Source organism: Oncorhynchus gorbuscha, linkage group LG21 (genome assembly GCF_021184085.1).
Source record: "Oncorhynchus gorbuscha isolate QuinsamMale2020 ecotype Even-year linkage group LG21, OgorEven_v1.0, whole genome shotgun sequence".
Classification (NCBI taxonomy): Eukaryota; Metazoa; Chordata; class Actinopteri; order Salmoniformes; family Salmonidae; genus Oncorhynchus; species Oncorhynchus gorbuscha.
In genome coordinates this window covers 11,180,366-11,202,580 of record NC_060193.1, presented here as the reverse complement: position 1 = coordinate 11,202,580, position 22,215 = coordinate 11,180,366, and the positions used below count along the sequence as shown (strand labels likewise).

At 48.3% G+C, this 22,215-nt stretch overlaps 1 protein-coding gene across 1 annotated transcript in view; it reads right to left on the bottom strand.

Moving 5' to 3' along the window:
• LOC124008468 (insulin receptor substrate 1-like) overlaps positions 1-21,612 on the bottom strand; it is a 25,217-nt gene extending 3,605 nt beyond the window's left edge. Inside the window, exon 1 of the mRNA XM_046319763.1 lies at positions 17,021-21,612. Within this exon, the coding sequence (XP_046175719.1) occupies positions 17,021-21,278 (4,258 nt within the window). The 5' untranslated portion in view covers positions 21,279-21,612. The remainder of the gene's footprint in view (positions 1-17,020) is intronic.
• Between the last annotated feature and the right edge of the window lie 603 nt (positions 21,613-22,215).

Below are 22,215 nucleotides of genomic sequence, written 5' to 3'. Positions count from 1 at the left end.
CTAACGCTTTCTATCTGTCTGTTACAGGGGGAGATAGAAAGCGTTAGCCAGCATTCCTATCTCCCCCTGTAACAGACAGATAGAAAGCGTTAGCTAGCATTCCTGTCTCCACCCCTCCTGTAACAGACAGACAGAATGCGTTAGCCAGCATTCCTATCTGTCTGTTACAGGGGAGGGGGAGACAGGAATGCTGGCTAACGCTTTCTGTCTGTTACAGGGGGGGAGACAGGAATGCTGGCTAACGCTTTCTGTCTGTCTGTTACAGGGGAGGGGGGGAGACAGGAATGCTGGCTAATGCTTTCTGTCTGTCTGTTACAGGGGGGGAGACAGGAGACACAGAAAGACAGAGATAGCGAGAGGAGGTGGACAGAGGTCTTCGGTTAATTGTCACGTCAGTTGACCTTGACCATAACAATCTCCTCAGACTCCCACAACTGACTGGGTTGGGTATGAGGTTAATTGTCAGGTCTGGGTTGGGTATGAGGTTAATGGTTAGGTATGAGGTTAATGGTCAGGTCTGGGTTAGGTATGAGGTTAATGGTCAGGTCTGGGTTAGGTATGAGGTTAATTGTCAGGTCTGGGTTGGGTATGAGGTTAATTGTCAGGTCTGGGTTGGGTATGAGGTTAATTGTCAGGTCTGGGTTGGGTATGTTAATGGTTAGGTATGAGGTTAATGGTCAGGTCTGGGTTAGGTATGAGGTTAATGGTCAGGTCTGGGTTAGGTATGAGGTTAATGGTCAGGTCTGGGTTAGGTATGAGGTTAATTGTCAGGTCTGGGTTGGGTATGAGGTTAATGGTTAGGTCTGGGTTAGGTATGAGGTTAATGGTCAGGTTCTAAAATCAGGTAGGTCCCTCCCCCTTTCGGCCCGTTGCGTTCCTGGTCAGGTCTGGGTTAGGTATGAGGTTAATGGTCAGGTCTGGGTTGGGTTGGGTATGAGGTTAATGGTCAGGTCTGGGTTGGGTTGGGTATGAGGTTAATGGTCAGGTATGAGGTTAATGGTCAGGCCTGGGTTAGGTATGAGGTTAATGGTCAGGTATGAGGTTAATGGTCAGGTCTGGGTTAGGTATGAGGTTAATGGTCAGGTATGAGGTTAATGGTCAGGTATGAGGTTAATGGTCAGGTATGAGGTTAATGTCAGGCCTGGGTTAGGTATGAGGTTAATGGTCAGGCCTGGGTTAGGTATGAGGTTAATGGTCAGGTCTGGGTTAGGTATGAGGTTAATGGTCAGGCCTGGGTTAGGTATGAGGTTAATGGTCAGGTTTTAAAATCAGCTTGCAGTTTAAGTACCTCTGATTAGCCTGTAAGCCGACAGCTACTGTTTGTGGTACAACACAGGAAAACTTTTCAGTTAGCTTTGCCACTGTCCTGTCGGTCTCTCTATTATCTCCAATTCCCATCTCTCTCACCCTTCTCTGCCCCTCTCGCTTTCCTCTTTCTATCACATCTGTTTCTCCCTGAACCCTACCTGTTATTTGGCAAAGAAGGGGAGGGAGACAGAGAGAGCGAGAGAGCGCCAGTTAGAGCGCCAGTTAGAGCGACAGAGCGCCAGTTAGATCGACAGAGCGACAGTTAGAGCGACAGAGCGCCAGTTAGAGCGACAGAGCGCCAGTTAGAGCGACAGAGCGCCAGTTAGAGCGACAGAGCGCCAGTTAGAGCGACAGAGCGCCAGTTAGAGCGACAGAGCGCCAGTTAGAGCGACAGAGCGCGAGCTAGAGCGACAGAGAGCGAGCTAGAGCGACAGAGAGCTAGAGCGACAGAGAGAGCTAGAGCGACAGAGAGAGCTAGAGCGACAGAGAGAGCTAGAGCGACAGAGAGCTAGAGCGAGAGCGACAGAGCGACAGAGAGAGCTAGAGCGACAGAGAGAGCTAGAGCGACAGAGCGAGTCAGAACGACAGAGCGAGTCAGAGCGACAGAGCGAGTCAGAGCGACAGAGCGAGTCAGAGCGACAGAGTCAGAGCGACAGAGCGAGTCAGAGCGACAGAGCGAGTCAGAGCGACAGAGCGACAGAGCGAGTCAGAGCGACAGAGCGAGTCAGAGCGACAGAGCGAGTCAGAGCGACAGAGCGAGTCAGAGCGACAGAGCGAGTCAGAGCGACAGAGCGAGTCAGAGCGACAGAGCGAGTCAGAGCGACAGAGAGCGAGTCAGCGTCAGAGCGACAGAGAGCGAGACAGAGCGACAGAGAGCGACAGAGAGCGAGTCAGAGCGACAGAGAGCGACAGAGAGCGAGTCAGAGCGACAGAGAGCGACAGAGAGCGAGTCAGAGCGACAGAGCGAGTCAGAGCGACAGAGAGCGAGTCAGAGCGACAGAGAGAGTCAGAGAGCGACAGAGAGCGAGTTCGAGAGTCAGAGCGACAGAGAGTCAGAGCGACAGAGCGACAGAGAGTCAGAGCGACAGAGAGTCAGAGCGACAGAGAGAGTCAGAGCGACAGAGAGAGTCAGAGCGACAGAGAGAGTCAGAGCGACAGAGAGAGTCAGAGCGACAGAGAGAGTCAGAGCGACAGAGAGAGTCAGAGCGACAGAGAGTCAGAGCGACAGACAGAGTCAGAGCGACAGACAGAGTCAGAGCGACAGACAGAGTCAGAGCGACAGACAGAGTCAGAGCGACAGACAGAGTCAGAGCGACAGAGAGAGTCAGAGCGACAGAGAGAGTCAGAGCGACAGACAGAGTCAGAGCGACAGACAGAGTCAGAGCGACAGACAGAGTCAGAGCGACAGACAGAGTCAGAGCGACAGACAGAGTCAGAGCGACAGACAGAGTCAGAGCGACAGACAGAGTCAGAGCGACAGACAGAGTCAGAGCGACAGACAGAGTCAGAGCGACAGACAGAGTCAGAGCGACAGACAGAGTCAGAGCGACAGACAGAGTCAGAGCGACAGACAGAGTCAGAGCGACAGTCAGAGCGACAGACAGAGTCAGAGCGACAGACAGAGAGTCAGAGAGCGAGTCAGAGCGACAGAGAGCAGAGCGACAGACAGAGTCAGAGCGACAGACAGAGTCAGAGCGACAGACAGAGTCAGAGCGACAGACAGAGTCAGAGCGACAGAGAGCGACAGACAGTCAGAGCGACAGACAGAGAGCGACAGAGCGAGTCAGAGCGACAGAGAGAGTCAGAGCGACAGAGAGCGTCAGAGCGAGTCAGAGAGAGTCAGAGCGACAGAGAGAGTCAGAGCGACAGAGAGCGAGTCAGAGCGACAGAGAGCGACAGAGAGCGAGTCAGAGCGACAGAGAGCGACAGAGAGCGAGTCAGAGCGACAGAGAGCGACAGAGAGCGAGTCAGAGCGACAGAGAGCGACAGAGAGCGAGTCAGAGCGACAGAGAGCAGAGCGACAGAGAGAGTCAGAGCGACAGAGCGAGTCAGAGCGACAGAGCGAGTCAGAGCGACAGAGAGAGTCAGAGCGACAGAGAGAGTCAGAGCGACAGAGCGAGTCAGAGCGACAGAGCGACAGAGTCAGAGCGACAGAGAGAGTCAGAGCGACAGAGAGTCAGAGCGACAGAGAGAGTCAGAGCGACAGAGAGAGTCAGAGCGACAGAGAGAGTCAGAGCGACAGAGAGAGTCAGAGCGACAGAGAGAGTCAGACAGAGTCAGAGCGACAGACAGAGTCAGAGCGACAGACAGAGTCAGAGCGACAGACAGAGTCAGAGCGACAGACAGAGTCAGAGCGACAGACAGAGTCAGACAGACAGAGTCAGAGCGACAGACAGAGTCAGAGTCAGAGCGACAGACAGAGTCAGAGCGACAGACAGAGTCAGAGCGACAGACAGAGTCAGAGCGACAGACAGAGTCAGAGCGACAGACAGAGTCAGAGCGACAGACAGAGTCAGAGCGACAGACAGAGTCAGAGCGACAGACAGAGTCAGAGCGACAGACAGAGTCAGAGTCAGAGCGACAGACAGAGTCAGAGCGACAGACAGAGTCAGAGCGACAGACAGAGTCAGAGCGACAGACAGAGTCAGAGCGACAGACAGAGTCAGAGCGACAGAGAGAGTCAGAGCGACAGAGAGAGTCAGAGCGACAGAGAGAGTCAGAGCGACAGAGAGAGTCAGAGCGACAGAGAGAGTCAGAGCGACAGAGAGAGTCAGAGCGACAGAGAGAGTCAGAGCGACAGAGAGAGTCAGAGCGACAGAGTGACAGACAGAGACAGACAGAGAGAGAGAGAGAAATAGGTTGACCTGAGAAGACTGCTGAAGCCGGGCGGAAGAGAAAGAAGGAGAAGGAATTAGCTACATTGTAGACCAATTAGACACTACTCTTCTACACCCTTCCTCCTCCCCCTCTAGTTTGGGACTTGGGGTCAGTTCCATCCAAGGGGCTCAAGTCCAATAGGTAGCCTAAATATCCTGATGAAAATGGTGGGATGCATGACACTTAAGTGGTAATGCCATTCATGTCAAGTGGCATTTTCCTGCCACTTCCTAAAGGGTCACAGGTAATGACCCCGTCTGTTTGTGTGCAACGCTCGTATGTCTAGTCTAGTACTTTGTGTAGCTGTTAGCGTTGATCCTACTGATAACCGTCTGCAGGTTGATGGAACGCCTTTCCAAATAAATGGTAACTACAGAGTAGTCTTTGCTTACCTGGCAGAAGGACATGATTATTTACAGATATCCAGTGGCCACTTGTTTTGCAAACTATGCAAATAACATGAGCGCTACAGAAACACAGTAATCCAAAACAACAGTCTCTGGGTGGCGGCACTTGCATTTAAAATGTAACTTTTGACTTAACCAGGCCAGTCAGTTAAGATCAAATTCTTATTTACAATGACGGCCTCAAACCTGGACCTGTGTGTATTGGATAGTTACCAATACACACAGGTTAAAGGCGAAATACACCTCCAATTCTAATTCTCTTCCATATTTTCCCAGACCATAAAAGTGGTCTCCTGATGCGATTCAAAATGTTTTTGTTTTTCTATTTAAAAAATGATTAAATTGTGATTTTTGAGAGCGGAAACCTGGAATAACAGAAACCTGGAATAACAGAAACCTGGAATAACAGAAACCTGGAAAAACAGAAACCTGGAAAAACAGAAACCTGGAAAAACAGAAACCTGGAAAAACAGAAACCTGGAAAAACAGAAACCTGGAAAAACAGAAACCCGGAAAAACAGAAACCTGGAAAAACAGAAACCCGGAAAAACAGAAACCCGGAAAAACAGAAACCCGGAAAAACAGAAACCCGGACTAACAGAAACCCGGACTAACAGAAACCCGGACTAACAGAAACCCGGACTAACAGAAACCCGGACTAACAGAAACCCGGACTAACAGAAACCCGGAATAACAGAAACCCGGAATAACAGAAACCTGGAATAACAGAAACCTGGAATAACAGAAACCTGGAAAAACAGAAACCTGGAATAACAGAAACCTGGAATAACAGAAACCTGGAATAACAGAAGCAGAGAAAAAAACAACTTGGAAAAAGCAAAACAGAATCAGGCAAAAATGAATAAATAAAGCTTTTATGGGGCCCTACACTTGGCCTAAGGCCTCTCTTTGGGGACCCCCAGACATTTCACTGTAGCTCGGAACTGGCTCCCCTAATTCAAGGGCTTTATGATGAGTTGACAATTGAAATCAGGTGCGTTAGCTATGGAATAGATTGAATTACATGGAACGGCTGAGGGACCCAGAGGAGAAGTTTGAAAAACACTGGCATAAGGGTCTGTCTGTGACAGTCAGAGAGACAGAGACACAGAAAGAGAGATAACGAAAGGTGTGTTTGTGTGCATGCGAGTACATTTAGAAACCAGCCATGCCCACAAAGTACTATCATAAAGAGCCATTCTTAAATCACACTAGTGTCGTTGTACTATCACCCTCCATGACCCCGTCAGTGTGTCAGGGTGCGTGTAGGATTCAAAAAACAGCCTAATTTATCACGTTAAAGGTATTTTTCAGATGCCTGCCTACTTAACATGTCATTCCTTTTTCATTTCAGTGTTTTTCTGTTAAAGGTGCATTATACAACATGTCCACTGGATAAGAGCGTCTGCTAAATGACTTAAATGTAATGTAAATGTAAAGCCAGATTTTTTTTTTTTTTAAATGCAACCAAAAGTCTTTCATTGGCTATTGTAACCTTTCATTTGACCTCTGCCAAAAGGTCTGGGCCCAGTTACATGAAACAGATTTAAAATGTGAATTTCCCCCTTCTCTTTTCCCATAAAGTTTCCTTAACTTTAAGTCAATTAAGCGAAAACGTTAAAGGGTTCCCATGAGACCCTGAAGTGCTTCATTCAAAATGGACATCAAAGTAAACCGCATTTGTGGAGGTGAATGTTGCTTTCCTCTGGCCTGGTTTTAAAAGGAAAACCTCCACCAGCTAGGCTGCTAGCTAGCGGGCTAGCTGCTTAGATACACAATGGAAGAAACACAGTCCATGGTTACAAAGCTAGCTGGCTACCCTGTTAGTTAGCTTGATGTGCTAGAAAGTAATAGAAATGTTTTTTTTTACTAAAAGAAATGTGTTATCATATTTTTTTTATTTTTTATATTTGTTTATCCCGTCTTGAATGTATCAGTTCTGTTTTGCGATCTCCCAAATTAAAATGTGATCTCTTTGAGGAGAGTTCAGTCAGTGAGTTAGGTCATCTCCATGGTAACCAGAGACTTTCTGCTGTACAGGCCTTCAAACTACCGTAAAACCCCTTACGCATGTCCTTACCTAAGGAAAACATTTGAGGAGCTCTACGCAAAGCTGTCATCAAGGCAAAGGGCGGCTATTTGAAGAATCTCAAAAATAAAATATATTTTCATTCGTTTACACTTTTTAGGTTAATACATGATTCCATGTGTTATTTCATAGTTTTGATGTCTTCACTATTATTCTGCAATGTAGAAAATAGTTTTTTTTAAATCAAGAAATCAAACTTTTGACCGGATGTCTCATGGTCTGACAAACACCACTCCTTTTAAAGCAGGTGCGGGAGGGCGACATCGAAGGTGCAGTGGGTTGAGTTGCAGGCCATGCAACAAAAACATCTCTCTAGCTTAGACAGACCGATATCCACGGGGAGTTTTGTATTATGTTAATTAGATTTCCACGGGAGGACAACCCTTGTAGGCCAAGACACATTTATGCATCCTATACATTTGTAGAATCCGGGCATTAGCCCCTTCCCCTACTCTGTGTCTTAGGCAGCTAATGGTATTATCAACTAATCACAGGCTTAACACACAGAGACAGACAGAGACAGACACAGAGACACAGAGACAGAGAGAGACAAAGGCAGACAGACAAGACAGAAGCAGGCAGAGAGAGAGAGGCAGGCAGAGAGAGAGAGAGGCAGACAAGTATTGCTGTAATAAAGTTATTTTGTGGGGGAAAACAGATTCTTATTGGCTGGGCTTGGCTCCCCATTTTTGTTCAGTATAGAAGATTCCTTCTTCCCTAAATTCAAACTGAAAAGTGCTACATTCACAGAACAATCAAACTAAGGTCTGACGTTAAAGAGTTGGCAGCACAGTACGTCACAGCTTGCAACAAGCTAATGCAGGAAACATGGGAAATCACAGGCTTAACATAGACAGACAGAGAGAGAAACCGCTACAGAGAGAGAAACCGCTACAGAGAGAGAAACCGCTACACAGAGAGAAACCGCTACACAGAGAGAAACCGCTACACAGAGAGAAACCGCTACACAGAGAGAAACCGCTACACAGAGAGAAACCGCTACACAGAGAGAAACCGCTACACAGAGAGAAACCGCTACACAGAGAGAAACCGCTACACAGAGAGAAACCGCTACACAGAGAGAAACCGCTACACAGAGAGAAACCGCTACACAGAGAGAAACCGCTACACAGAGAGAAACCGCTACACAGAGAGAAACCGCTACACAGAGAGAAACCGCTACACAGAGAGAAACCGCTACACAGAGAGAAACCGCTACACAGAGAGAAACCGCTACACAGAGAGAAACTGCTACACAGAGAGAAACTGCTACAGAGAGAGAAACCGCTACAGAGAGAAACTGCTACAGAGAGCAACATTGCCCTCCTACAGAGAGAAACTGCTACAGAGAGCAACATTGCCCTCCGTGTTTTCCAGTGGGTGGGCCCATGCCCTCCCAGGGCCACCCATGGCTGCTCCCCTGCCCAGTCATGTGAAATCCATATTAGGGCCTAATGAATGTATTTCAATTGACCGATTTCCTTATATGAACTGTAACTCAGTAAAATCATTGGAATTGTTGCATTTATATTTTTTGTTCAGTGAAAATACAATTTCTCCGACACACACACACCCTAAATAGGCCTATTGAATTAGAAATTCAGAAGGACAAAAGGAGAGCGAGAGAAAGCAAGTGTGTGTGTCCATTGAGAAGCCAGCAATGCCAAAACACACACAGCGCACACATTAGCAACAACAACTGCCTCTGCATTATCCCTCTCCGTGTCCCCGTGTCTGTGTGGCTAATAAACTTAGCTAACATCACATTCCTATAGGGAGAGCGTTAAACTAGTAAAAACCTGCTCTTTTATCAAGACCATCTGTGGAGGATCAAACTACAAGGAGGAACGGCAATACAGTGAGGGAATAGTAGTCACACACACACACTACAGTAGAGTAACACACACACACACTACAGTAGAGTAACACACACACTACAGTAGAGTAACACACACACTACAGTAGAGTAACACACACACACACACACACTACAGTAGAGTAACACACACACACACACACACTACAGTAGAGTAACACACACACACACACACTACAGTAGAGTAACACACACACACACACACTACAGTAGAGTAACACACTACAGTAGAGTAACACACACACACACTACAGTAGAGTAACACACACTACAGTAGAGTAACACACACACACACTACAGTAGAGTAACACACTACAGTAGAGTAACACACTACAGTAGAGTAACACACACACACTACAGTAGAGTAACACACACACACACACACAGTAGAGTAACACACACACACACACACACAGTAGAGTAACACACACACACACACACAGTAGAGTAACACACACACACACACACAGTAGAGTAACACACACACACACACACAGTAGAGTAACACACACACACTACAGTAGAGTAACACACACACACACTACAGTAGAGTAACACACACACAAACACTACAGTAGAGTAACACACACACAAACACTACAGTAGAGTAACACACACACAAACACTACAGTAGAGTAACACACACACAAACACTACAGTAGAGTAACACACACACAAACACTACAGTAGAGTAACACACACACACACACACAGTAGAGTAACACACACACACACACTACAGTAGAGTAACACACACACACACACACACACACTACAGTAGAGTAACACACACACACTACAGTAGAGTAACACACACACACACACACACACTACAGTAGAGTAACACACACACACTACAGTAGAGTAACACACACACACACACACACACACACACACACACACACACACACACACTACAGTAGAGTAACACACACACACACACTACAGTAGAGTAACACACACTACAGTAGAGTAACACACACACACACTACAGTAGAGTAACACACACACACACACTACAGTAGAGTAACACACACACACACACTACAGTAGAGTAACACACACACACACACACTACAGTAGAGTAACACACACACACACACACACACACACACTACAGTAGAGTAACACACACACACAGTAGAGTAACACACACACACAGTAGAGTAACACACACACACACACACACACACTACAGTAGAGTAACACACACACACACACTACAGTAGAGTAACACACACACACACACACACTACAGTAGAGTAACACACACTACAGTAGAGTAACACACACACACAGTAGAGTAACACACAGTAGAGTAACACACACACACACACACACACACACACACACACACACACACACACACACACACACACACAGTAGAGTAACACACACTACAGTAGAGTAACACACACTACAGTAGAGTAACACACACACACACACAGTAGAGTAACACACACTACAGTAGAGTAACACACACTACAGTAGAGTAACACACACACACACAGTAGAGTAACACACACACTACAGTAGAGTAACACACACTACAGTAGAGTAACACACACACAGTAGAGTAACACACACACTACAGTAGAGTAACACACACACTACAGTAGAGTAACACACACACACACACACACACACTACAGTAGAGTAACACACACACACACACACTACAGTAGAGTAACACACACACACACACACTACAGTAGAGTAACACACACACACACACACTACAGTAGAGTAACACACACACACACTACAGTAGAGTAACACACACACTACAGTAGAGTAACACACACTACAGTAGAGTAACACACACTACAGTAGAGTAACACACACACTACAGTAGAGTAACACACACACACTACAGTAGAGTAACACACACACACTACAGTAGAGTAACACACACACACACACAGTAGAGTAACACACACACACACAGTAGAGTAACACACACACACACAGTAGAGTAACACACACACACTACAGTAGAGTAACACACACACACACACACTACAGTAGAGTAACACACACACACACACACTACAGTAGAGTAACACACACACACACACTACAGTAGAGTAACACACACACACACACTACAGTAGAGTAACACACACACACACACACTACAGTAGAGTAACACACACACACACACTACAGTAGAGTAACACACACACACACTACAGTAGAGTAACACACACACACACACTACAGTAGAGTAACACACACACACACTACAGTAGAGTAACACACACACACACTACAGTAGAGTAACACACACACACACTACAGTAGAGTAACACACACACACACACTACAGTAGAGTAACACACACACACACACTACAGTAGAGTAACACACACACACACACTACAGTAGAGTAACACACACACACACACTACAGTAGAGTAACACACACACACTACAGTAGAGTAACACACACACACTACAGTAGAGTAACACACACACACTACAGTAGAGTAACACACACACACTACAGTAGAGTAACACACACACACTACAGTAGAGTAACACACACACACTACAGTAGAGTAACACACACACACACACTACAGTAGAGTAACACACACACACTACAGTAGAGTAACACACACACACTACAGTAGAGTAACACACACACACTACAGTAGAGTAACACACACACACTACAGTAGAGTAACACACACACACTACAGTAGAGTAACACACACTACAGTAGAGTAACACACACACAGTAACACACACATTCCTACAACTATCACACAGTCATCCAACATCCTACAGCAGGATGGCCCACGAGTGATTTTAGAATGACATGATTATTATTGTTTTTATATTGTTGGACACGAGACTATAAAAGCACCAGGAAATCAGTATTCCCACGAACAATAGAGACACGTGACCATTCCCGCCCCACCAACTATCCGTTCAAGAAAAATACAAAATAAAAATCGGCCCGCGGCTGAATCTAGTTGATGATCCCAATCCTAGAGAATATGAGAAAACATTCAGGCTTACCATAGTACACACACACTTTACAACAGTAAACAGCTAGCTAGCCTGTTAGCCACGAGGCTAATATACTCCTACATGAGAAAACACCCTGGCTTTGACTCAGAAAGGAGGCGTTTACCTATGAGTAACAAAGGACACACTAACACACAAGTCGATATAGGCCGAATGAAACTACATTGCCATGGAAATGGCTGATAACACTACTTGAAGCACTTGCTGTTACAGTAGTATTAGTATGCAAGTCTTACATCATCTTATGCCATGGCATTGTTGAATACTCCTTTCTGATTGGTGTTCTAGAGCATGCATTATTTCCCTATAACGCATGGTATGTTTTGTTTGAGCTTCTTTTGAAAGCAAAAGTCAGATTGAAAACAGTATTGGTATTGTTGAATTTGATTTTTCATAATAGCAAGCTAGGACTGATGGTTTGGTGAGCTGAACTAGCAAGTCTGTTTGGTTACCACAGCAACTACTGTAGCCATCTAGTATCACATTTTAAATCAATCAATCAAATGTATTTATAAAGCCCTTCTTACATCAACTGATGTCACAGAGTGCTGTACAGAAACCCAGCCTAAAACCCCAAACAGCAAGCAATGCAGGTATAGAAGCACGGTGGCTAGGAAGAACTCCCTAGAAAGGCCAAAACCTAGGAAGAAACCTAGAGAGGAACCAGGCTCTAAGGGGTGGCCAGTCTTCTGGCTGTGCCAGGTGGAGATTATAACAGAACATGGCCAAGATGTTCAAACGTTCATAAATGACCAGCAGGGTCAAATAATAATAATCACAGTGGTTGTCGAGGGTGCAGCAAGTAGACTTGTTAGCTACTTCAGTGGATGTTGAACACATTTCTACTGACAAATTAACACATTTCAAATTATAACTTGGAAATCTATGCATTCTCTGGAAAACAATGCAACTGTGGAAGGTCAGTTCCACTTCGCTAGAACGTCGTGGAACAAACCTTCCGCGTCATTCATGATTTTTTCCATAGAACGCATAGTCCCTTGTTGATTACCTGTTGTATGTGTCATAGCAACTTATTATACAGCAATAAATCAATTCATGACAGCAGTATAATCTACATTGTACTAAAACATTAAAATTGATTTAACATATTGAGATTATATTTAACATCTGTGTGTATGTATTTACATCAGAGAGAGTTCAGGTTCAACACCAAACATGCTCGCACACACACACACACACACACACACACACACACACACACACACACACACACACACACACACACACACACACACACACACACACACACACACGAAAGGCGATCCAGTTGCCTGTGCACCTTCCTGCGTTAGGGCCAGTACACATTCTGTGTCCCAAATGGCACCCTATTCCCTACACAGTGCACTACTTTTGACCAGGGCTCAGGGTACAATTTGGGATGAAGCACACACATGCCTACTGCTAGACCCAGCTCATAAATAACTGTCAGTCTGAAAATAAAGCAGTAAATATAGATGTGAAATAGGAAAGGGTAGCTAGCTCACGCTCTCAGCAGCAGCTAGCTCACACTCTCAGCAATCTCTACTACAGGACCTTAACTCAGCTCCAAGACCAAGACAACTAGTAGGCTCACACTGTCACACTATGAAGGAGGCCTTGGATGTGGGATAGGAAAGGGCACAGCTAGCTAGCTAACACTCGCTACTCTATGTAAAAAGGTTTTGCTACAGCATGCCCAAACGAACAGGACCCAGTAGCCTACTTCCCTGTTTCAGAAGGTGCGCTGAAATGGGCCTGGCTGGCTGCTGAAGGCAGGCCACAGGAAGTTTATTCCTGTTATAGTGGTGCATTTCCTGTGGCTCTGTTCTATTGCTGTGGTGCCCCGACACACTGGGCCAATTAGAGCACATCAAAGACCCTCTGCATGACTTCACACACACATACACTAGTATGACAGTGGAAACACTTCAAACAGTGACAAGCTTTATTGGAGAAAAGTTGGTTTTTCTATGGAAAACCACACACATCTCCACACGACACCCAAAAACGGAGTGTTGGTTTTCCAATGGAACAAAACTAAGGAAGAACCTCGCCCAGGAGGGCAGCAAGGAGTCAATGCAGTGTACAAACACACTCACACTCTCTCTCGTGGAAACACACACACGGGCAACTGCAGGTCAAGGTTTCTCCATAGTTACCATAGGTACTGTTTGACCCACCTTGGCACAATGGCCAGGACCTGGGTCAATGAAGTGTGTGGAGTACAGTAGGTGAGAATCCCTCTCTTATTATTACCTTTTGCACTGCAGGGCATGCCGACAACTGGAGGGCCGGCACGCGCACACACAGACTAGTGTTCTCTACCCTGGGATTTACTGTATTACCAGCTTAGTATAAACCCATTTGGTGTCTATCAGAATGCTAACAAAATTAGCACATGTAATAGCGAATTTCCATGTAAGCTGCTAGCTAACTATGCTAACGAGGACATACGGAAAAAAAATAACCAAATTGCATAGACAGGCAGTCCAGCACATATAGTTAGTTATACATATATAGGTAGGAGCAACCGAATGTTCTTTTTGGTGAGTTTGGACATTTACAAGCGAATGTGAAGGAGAGAAATTGTGCAAATGAACAGTACTGGCTCTATAGTAGCAGACACGCTGCGCCTGTGTGGAGTCTGGAGTCGCTATGGCAACGGCCCTGCCTGCTCCGCTCACAGAAAATGTGGGAGGAGCAAACAGACGGACAACAGAGAAGAGAGGAAAAAATGCAAGAGAATGAAAAGAGAGCAGTGGCAGCTGTACAGATAACTCATCCAAAGGGCTGGGACTTATTGAACACGTAAAAAAAAAAAAATCTTTTTTAAAACACAATATGATGATGCCCCTTCACCTTATTAAGTCAGCCACTTAACTTAGATAACTAGATAGCTAGTTCATGCAGAATTATTCGTTTTTCCAGACAGGAAAAAAATAATTAAACAACACAAGAGATATCTTGCTGCATTTTGTAAACACAGAACTAAAATGCTTCTTATTGTAATTTCTCCTCGGGATCAGACTAACTTTGTGCTTCTGTTGCACTTCTCCACGAACTATCAGCAAACAGGTCTCTGACAGATGTGTAGCTACTGTTCTCTGGTAGAATGCTAGTTCACCTTGAAGAAAAACATGAGGAAATGTAGCTGGCTACATTCTATGATGAACTTTAATATGATGGCCATGCATCGTTGTTGCAAAACATACCTTGCTTTTTCACTGTAAACTCATTTAGCCTACTTGTGTGGCTGGCAGCCAAATAACGTTACACTTCTGCTGTCATCCGATGAAAAGGAATCCGTTTTCTGCTGAATGAGTTGCACTAATGTATTTTGTGTGAAGGAAAACTACAGTTGCACATCCCTGATCACTCTATTGAAGCAAAACACCAATTAACTTTCCATTTAAAACAAGACCCCTGTCAATACACAGCTGGACTCACCTGCTCAGGCTTTCTCCCATTGTACTCTTTACAAACAAACACCTGACTGACTCACCTGCTCAGGCTTTCTCCCATTGTGCTCTTAACAAACAAACACCTGACTGGCTCACCTGCTCAGGCTTTCTCCCATTGTGCTCTTTACAAACAAACACCTGACTGGCTCACCTGTTCTCTTTCTCCCATTGTGCTCTTAACAAACAAACACCTGACTGGCTCACCTGCTCAGGCTTTCTCCCATTGTGCTCTTAACAAACAAACACCTGACTGACTCAACTGTTCTCTTTCTCCCATTGTGCTCTTTACAAACAAACACCTGACTGGCTCACCTGTTCTCTTTCTCCCATTGTGCTCTTAACAAACAAACACCTGACTGGCTCACCTGCTCAGGCTTTCTCCCATTGTGCTCTTAACAAACAAACACCTGACTGGCTCACCTGCTCAGGCTTTCTCCCATTGTGCTCTTTACAAACAAACACCTGACTGGCTCACCTGTTCTCTTTCTCCCATTGTGCTCTTAACAAACAAACACCTGACTGGCTCACCTGCTCAGGCTTTCTCCCATTGTGCTCTTAACAAACAAACACCTGACTGGCTCACCTGCTCAGGCTTTCTCCCATTGTGCTCTTAACAAACAAACACCTGACTGGCTCACCTGCTCAGGCTTTCTCCCATTGTGCTCTTTACAAACAAACACCTGACTGGCTCACCTGCTCAGGCTTTCTCCCATTGTGCTCTTTACAAACAAACACCTGACTGGCTCACCTGCTCAGGCTTTCTCCCATTGTGCTCTTTACAAACAAACACCTGACTGGCTCAACTGTTCTCTTTCTCCCATTGTGCTCTTTACAAACAAACACCTGACTGGCTCACCTGCTCCGGCTTTCTCCCATTGTGCTCTTTACAAACAAACACCTGACTGGCTCACCTGCTCTTTCTCCCATTGTGCTCTTTACAAACAAACACCTGACTGGCTCAACTGTTCTCTTTCTCCCATTGTGCTCTTTACAAACAAACACCTGACTGGCTCAACTGTTCTCTTTCTCCCATTGTGCTCTTTACAAACAAACACCTGACTGGCTCAACTGTTCTCTTTCTCCCATTGTGCACTTCACAAACAAACACCTGACTGACTCAACTGTTCTCTTTCTCCCATTGTGCTCTTTACAAACAAACACCTGACTGGCTCAACTGTTCTCTTTCTCCCATTGTGCTCTTTACAAACAAACACCTGACTGGTTGTTCTCTTTCTCCCATTGTGCTCTTAACAAACAAACACCTGACTGGCTCAACTGCTCTTTCTCCCATTGTGCTCTTAACAAACAAACACCTGACTGACTCAACTGTTCTCTTTCTCCCATTGTGCTCTTTACAAACAAACACCTGACTGGCTCACCTGTTCTCTTTCTCCCATTGTGCTCTTAACAAACAAACACCTGACTGGCTCACCTGCTCAGGCTTTCTCCCATTGTGCTCTTTACAAACAAACACCTGACTGACTCACCTGCTCAGGCTTTCTCCCATTGTGCTCTTAACAAACAAACACCTGACTGGCTCACCTGCTCAGGCTTTCTCCCATTGTGCTCTTTACAAACAAACACCTGACTGACTCACCTGTTCTGGCTTTCTCCCATTGTGCTCTTCACAAACAAACACCTGACTGGCTCAACTGTTCTGGGGAACTACGGTAAACTTCATAACGTTAAATAATGTGACAGGTGAAATGAAGAACGGCATCTGCTTTATCTCCTTAACACGTTGCACAAGTTGACCGCTGGTATTTACTTTAAAAAGTAGATACAAATATTAAAATGTATAGAAAAACTTAAAAGAAATTGTTTCAACAGTATCGACGGTATTGAAAAACCATCCTGTAGCTATTTCCAAATACCCCAGTATACGGTATACCGCCCAAGCCTCACAGACACATGCATGTAGACAGACACACGTATGCCCCCCCCCCACAATCCCTCTGTCACTCACCCTTGGACGTGGAAGTCATCCTGTCTGACTTGATTAAGTCTATACTGCCATAGGCTCTGTTGTCCTCTGCTACTGGCACAGTCAGGTTACTGGCTTGGGGGGCGTTGGGGGTCACCCCGGTACCATGCCCGGTGCCTCCCTGCTGCTGCTGGGGTACGGGTAGAGGGTTAGAGTCCCGGTCCTCTCTCAGCTCCAGGGCGATGTAGTTGAGTCCGTTCTGATACCCCACAGACATGTTCCTGCACATCCGACCCCCAGGAGGACACACAGATGAGGCTGAGGCAATGCCCAGATCAGAAGGCCCTGGACGGGCAGGGAGACCGGCCGAGTCCCCCCCTACCCCCTCAACACACATCCACACACTGTCAAAGGAGCCAGAGCCGGTCCACTTGGAGCTCTCGGCCAGATGAGCTACGTTGAGGGCCGAGGGGTTGGCAGAGCCCGAGGAGGGGTTGGGGTTGGTGCTGGAGCTTGTGGCTCCGACTCCTCCGGAGGTGGAGGATGAGGAAAACGTTTCGGAGCTGTGTCGGCGTCGCCCCTGGGGGTCCGCACGTACCACCTTGATGGGCTCAAGCTGGGGGCTGGAGGAGGGAGGGGAGGCAGAGGTGGGGGTTAAGGTGGGGGGGTAGCAGCTCTCCATCAAACACAGGTGCTGCAGCATGGCCGTGGGACTACTCCGTAACCCCCGCGACTCCTCACCACTGCTGAGGTTAAAGGTCATATCTGTGTAGTCATCTGTCCCCGTCCGCCATCGAGCTCCAGAAGAACCAGGGGCCCCACTCACGGAGGCCCCAGCGGCAAGAGGTCGGATGTAGCTGGGTGGGTTCCAGGGAGCCACCAGTGAGGGTCTGGGAGACTTGTTCTTAGCCAGGCGTCCTCCATCATCACCCCCACCCCCCACCTCTACACTCATATAGTCCTGGTTCTGAGGATAGGGGTGGGGAGGGGAGTTGCGCTGCTCAGCAGATCCCACCGAGGGTGAGCCATCCTGGGCAGAGAGGGGGCAGGCCGTTGGGGGTCCGTAGCGGCCCCCAAACTCGATGTTGATGTACTCTCCAGGGCTGGAGAGTACCTCAGCGGCGTCCGGCTCGCTGACCCTCAGTGACCCGTGGAAGCTGCGGCGCCCTAGGGGGAGGCGGTTGGGCCGGACCGGGGTCGTCCGACGGTCACCGTTAGCCGCTTGGTGGTGCACCCCGTACGGAGGGGGCGGGTAGCCGTGAGGGAGGATGTGAGGGGTGTCAGACCCCCCACTACCAACACCCCTCGTCGTCACGCCCCTCTCGCCGACGTTGCCGGTAGCAACCTGGGAGTAGACTGGTTTTGCCGGGGAGCTCATGGGTACATACTCATCATGCGCTCTCTGTTCCCTCTCTCTCTGTTCCCTCTCTCTCTGTTCCCTCTCTCTCTGTTCCCTCTCTCTCTGTTCCCTCTCTCTCTGTTCCCTCTCTCTCTGTTCCCTCTCTCTCTGTTCCCTCTCTCTCTGTTCCCTCTCTCTCTGTTCCCTCTCTCTCTGTTCCCTCTCTCTCTGTTCCCTCTCTCTCGCAGCGGGGGCCTTGTAGGAGCGAGGCAGGGAGAAGTAGGGGCTGTAGTTGTATGATTTGGGGTCTCTCCCTTCAGGGTTGCTCAGTGCGTAGTATCCCCCCTCGTTGGAGAACTTCCGTCCCCCTGCCGCGTCCCCTCCACCTCCTCCGCTACTGCTGTACGACATGTCCATGTACTCTCCATTCTCGGGCCGCTCCACTATACTACCAGAACTACTGACACTACCTCCACCCAGACCCATGTTACTGCTACTGCTGTGGGAGCTGGGGGAGGCCTGGACTGGGGAAGAGGAGTTCCGCCCCCCTGGTAGCATCATCATGTAGCCACGGGGGTCTGTGGGCTGTTGGGCTGAGCGGGGGGCCTGGGGAGAGTGGGAGTGCTGGGGATGGTGGTGGTGAAGAGAGGGGGAGCTGGGTTGCATAGGCATGTAGTCCGGTGCATCACAGGGTGAGGCTGCCACCCCACACAACATGGGCATGTAGCCGCTGTCCTCCTTGGCCGAAAAAGGAGGGGGTCGGCCCTGGCTGTGCTCGGAGCAGGAGCTGTAGTCAGAGCGGAGGGAAGAAGAAGAGGAGGAAGGCTGGGTGATGCTGTCGGTGCGGCCGAGAGACAGGGACTCTCCCACGGACACCGACTCGTCCAGCGAGAAGGTGGTCTGGGTCATCTTCTGGTACACCGTCACACCACTGTTGCCGCCGGCAACACCTCCCTGACCCCCGGGCCGCGTGAATGAGTGGGTACGTCTCCTCAGGGACCTGTCGTCATCCGTCGACGTGCTCTCGTCCCGGTTGGGCGTCTCCGCACTGCCAGAGCTACTCCCTCCACCGCTGGCGGCTCCAAACACCTCACGGTGCCAGCCCATGGCCATGTAGTCGCTCATGCAGTTCTCTTCTCTGATTGGTGGGGTGTTGCCAAGGGAATCAGGTGTGTTACTCCGAACCCTGAAGTAGCGGAAGTCCCCAGGGCTGGAGCCGTACTCGTCTGAGGAGTTGAAGCCTCCGTCCGAGGGGGAACCGCAGATGGACGCTGAGGAGGGCCGGGTAAGGGTATCGGAGACGGAGCCATGCCCGCTGCTGCTGGACACGCTGACGGGGGAGGTGGTGGAGGGAAAGTGGGAGACGGGGAGAGAGGCGGAGCGGGCGTGGTAGGTGGACCCTGGTAGTGCCCTGGCGTAGCGCCCTACAACCCCGGTGCTCCCGGTATTCCCTGCCCCTACCCCGCCCTCCTGGCGCCCCAGGTGTATCCGGGCAGTGTTCAGGTGGATCAGGCTGCCGGTAACGGATCGGAATGGCCGGTTCATCGTCCCCTCACCCTCGCTCGATGTTCGGAAGCGATAGCCGCTGGCGCCAGAGCTCTTACTCGACGGCGGCGTCCCAACCACCGACTCAGTCCTGGAGCGGCGCTGGAGACCTGTCTGGCTCGGAGGCAGGTTACCTAGGTGACGGCGGGTGGTGATAAAAGCGATGGGGTTGGAGCCAGAAGATTGGCTCTTGCTCCTGGGGCGGATCTCAGCAAAGGCCTTCAGAGCCTTCATGGTCTCCAGGATGGTCTCATGCATGTTCTGGGCCACTACAGAGTCATCTACCTGCATCCATATCTCCCCAGGGCCTATAGAGGATGACCGACCCACCTCCATGAAGAAGAAGCTTTCTGAGTGTCCACAGCGTCTGATGTTCATCAGCTGAAGGTTGACACATGGCGTCTCAGAGTTTAGTTTGACCAGGTGGATAGTTTTAGTAGAGAGGCATAAACGATACACACCTGTGAGGTTCTTGGTCTGACCCAGCCCTTTGGGTTTCACGTTCACCTGCCACACCTCTTTGAAAACCGTACCTGGTGTGACGGTACCGTAGCCATCATCCAACTCGTCCGAGTCTAGATGCCCCTTTTTCCCCTCACTCATCAGTTCACTCAGCGCTACATACCAGTCATCTTGTTCCTGCTCGTTTTCAGCTACAATAGCAAAGTATTCATCCTTAGTGTAGAGGGCTATGAGGTGTTTGTTTTTGGAATCTGCTCGTTTGTTGACAGTGAAACACTGATACAGATAGATCACCCTTTTCGGGGGAGAAGGGGCGACCGTACCGTTTGCAGCTGCCGCAGCAGCAGACCGCAGACTGTTACGGAATTTTTTCTCGCTGTCATAGTACTCCAACCGACTGAGGCCTAGGTGGCTGGCCGCCCTCAGCACGAAAAACCTCTTGTGGCCGTGTTTCTGTTTCCGCAGATAGCCACACTTCTGAATGTCGTCCACTACACCTTCTGAGGTAGCCACGCTAACATTAGCATTCGCGGCTAGTTGTATCGCGGCCGACGCCGCGTTTACCGACGCAGCGAGTGCGTGGTGGCTAGAAGCGGGGTCCTGCTGTACCAGGTTCAAAGATGATGACGAGGCTTTCCTTACCGGGGACTCCGTGATGTTTTCAACAGAGAGATGATGCTCCGTCGCCGCCTGGTAGTGGTGCGACAGCGGGTGTTGTTGTCCTTTGGGCAGCGAGCTCTGGGGGTAGTGATGGTGGCTGGAGGGCGGCAAGTGCTGATGGAAACGAGCTCCGCTGGCCCCGACACCACCGATATTCAATAACGGGGAAGGGGGTTCCCCGACCGAGCTGTCTCCATCATTGGCTGCCGCTGGTTTTGTCCCGATGCCCCTCTGTTGCGTCTCCACTAACAACATAGCCGCTTTGCTTTCTTGGTAATTCGTGAAATTTGCCATTTAGAAAACACAACCAAAGGTCACTTTACCTAAACGGTGCTGTGGACCTAGACCCCATTCTTGTTTTGGAGACGGGCTCCGACTGGCGCTGCTGTGTTGTGCTGTGGCTACACGGCGCGATGGTTAGCTACAATACAAGCGTAAATGTACGTTGGTTCTGTTTGAAAACGGCCGGTCCAGGCCTCTTCGTCACAAACAGGTATCCAATGTACGCGTTTAGGAAAGGAAGCCCACCGTGTGAAATGTTTCCACGTTCAACCCCGTTTCTTTAATCGTTAGCTAGCAATCAGTCCCCTTCTCCCTCTGTACACAACTCTACCGAGCGGAGCACAAACATCACGTGACTCGCGCGTACCAATAAGCAGGAGGAATAATGAGCGAGTCGGGGCTTCTCATTGGACGTTCAGCGAGATTGACAGGAACTGACAGTTAAAATAGCCAATAATTGAGGGTGATTCGTGTTTTACGTCAATACGGTCGACTAATGATCTCGCACGGAGTGTCATTGAGGTTAAAAGAGGAGGGCACGTTTTTGTTGATGATCGACATTTGACTGGCCAATGATTATCGGTAGAGTGATAGGCGTTCGTTGATGCTACCACTCTCATTGGACAATATGGTTGATTGACGTTGAGGTTATCTAATCACAGTGTGACCACATGGACCAATGGCTGTGCTGTTTTGGTTTGCAAGTTTCATATTGCAAGTTTCTCCTGTGCTACTTATTTGTAGGCATTGAAGGCCAAATGTGCCCTAAAACATTTCCTTATCTCCTACCACTTTGGTATACTTTGCAGATCTCAAAGAACTGGATAGGTGTAAGCAACATGGCAGGGACTACCCTAAACCCATTTGAAATGCTATGAATCTCACCTATTCGGTTATTTCAGGGCCAATATTCGGAATGTTTCTCAGAGTTAGTTTATTCTTTATTTAA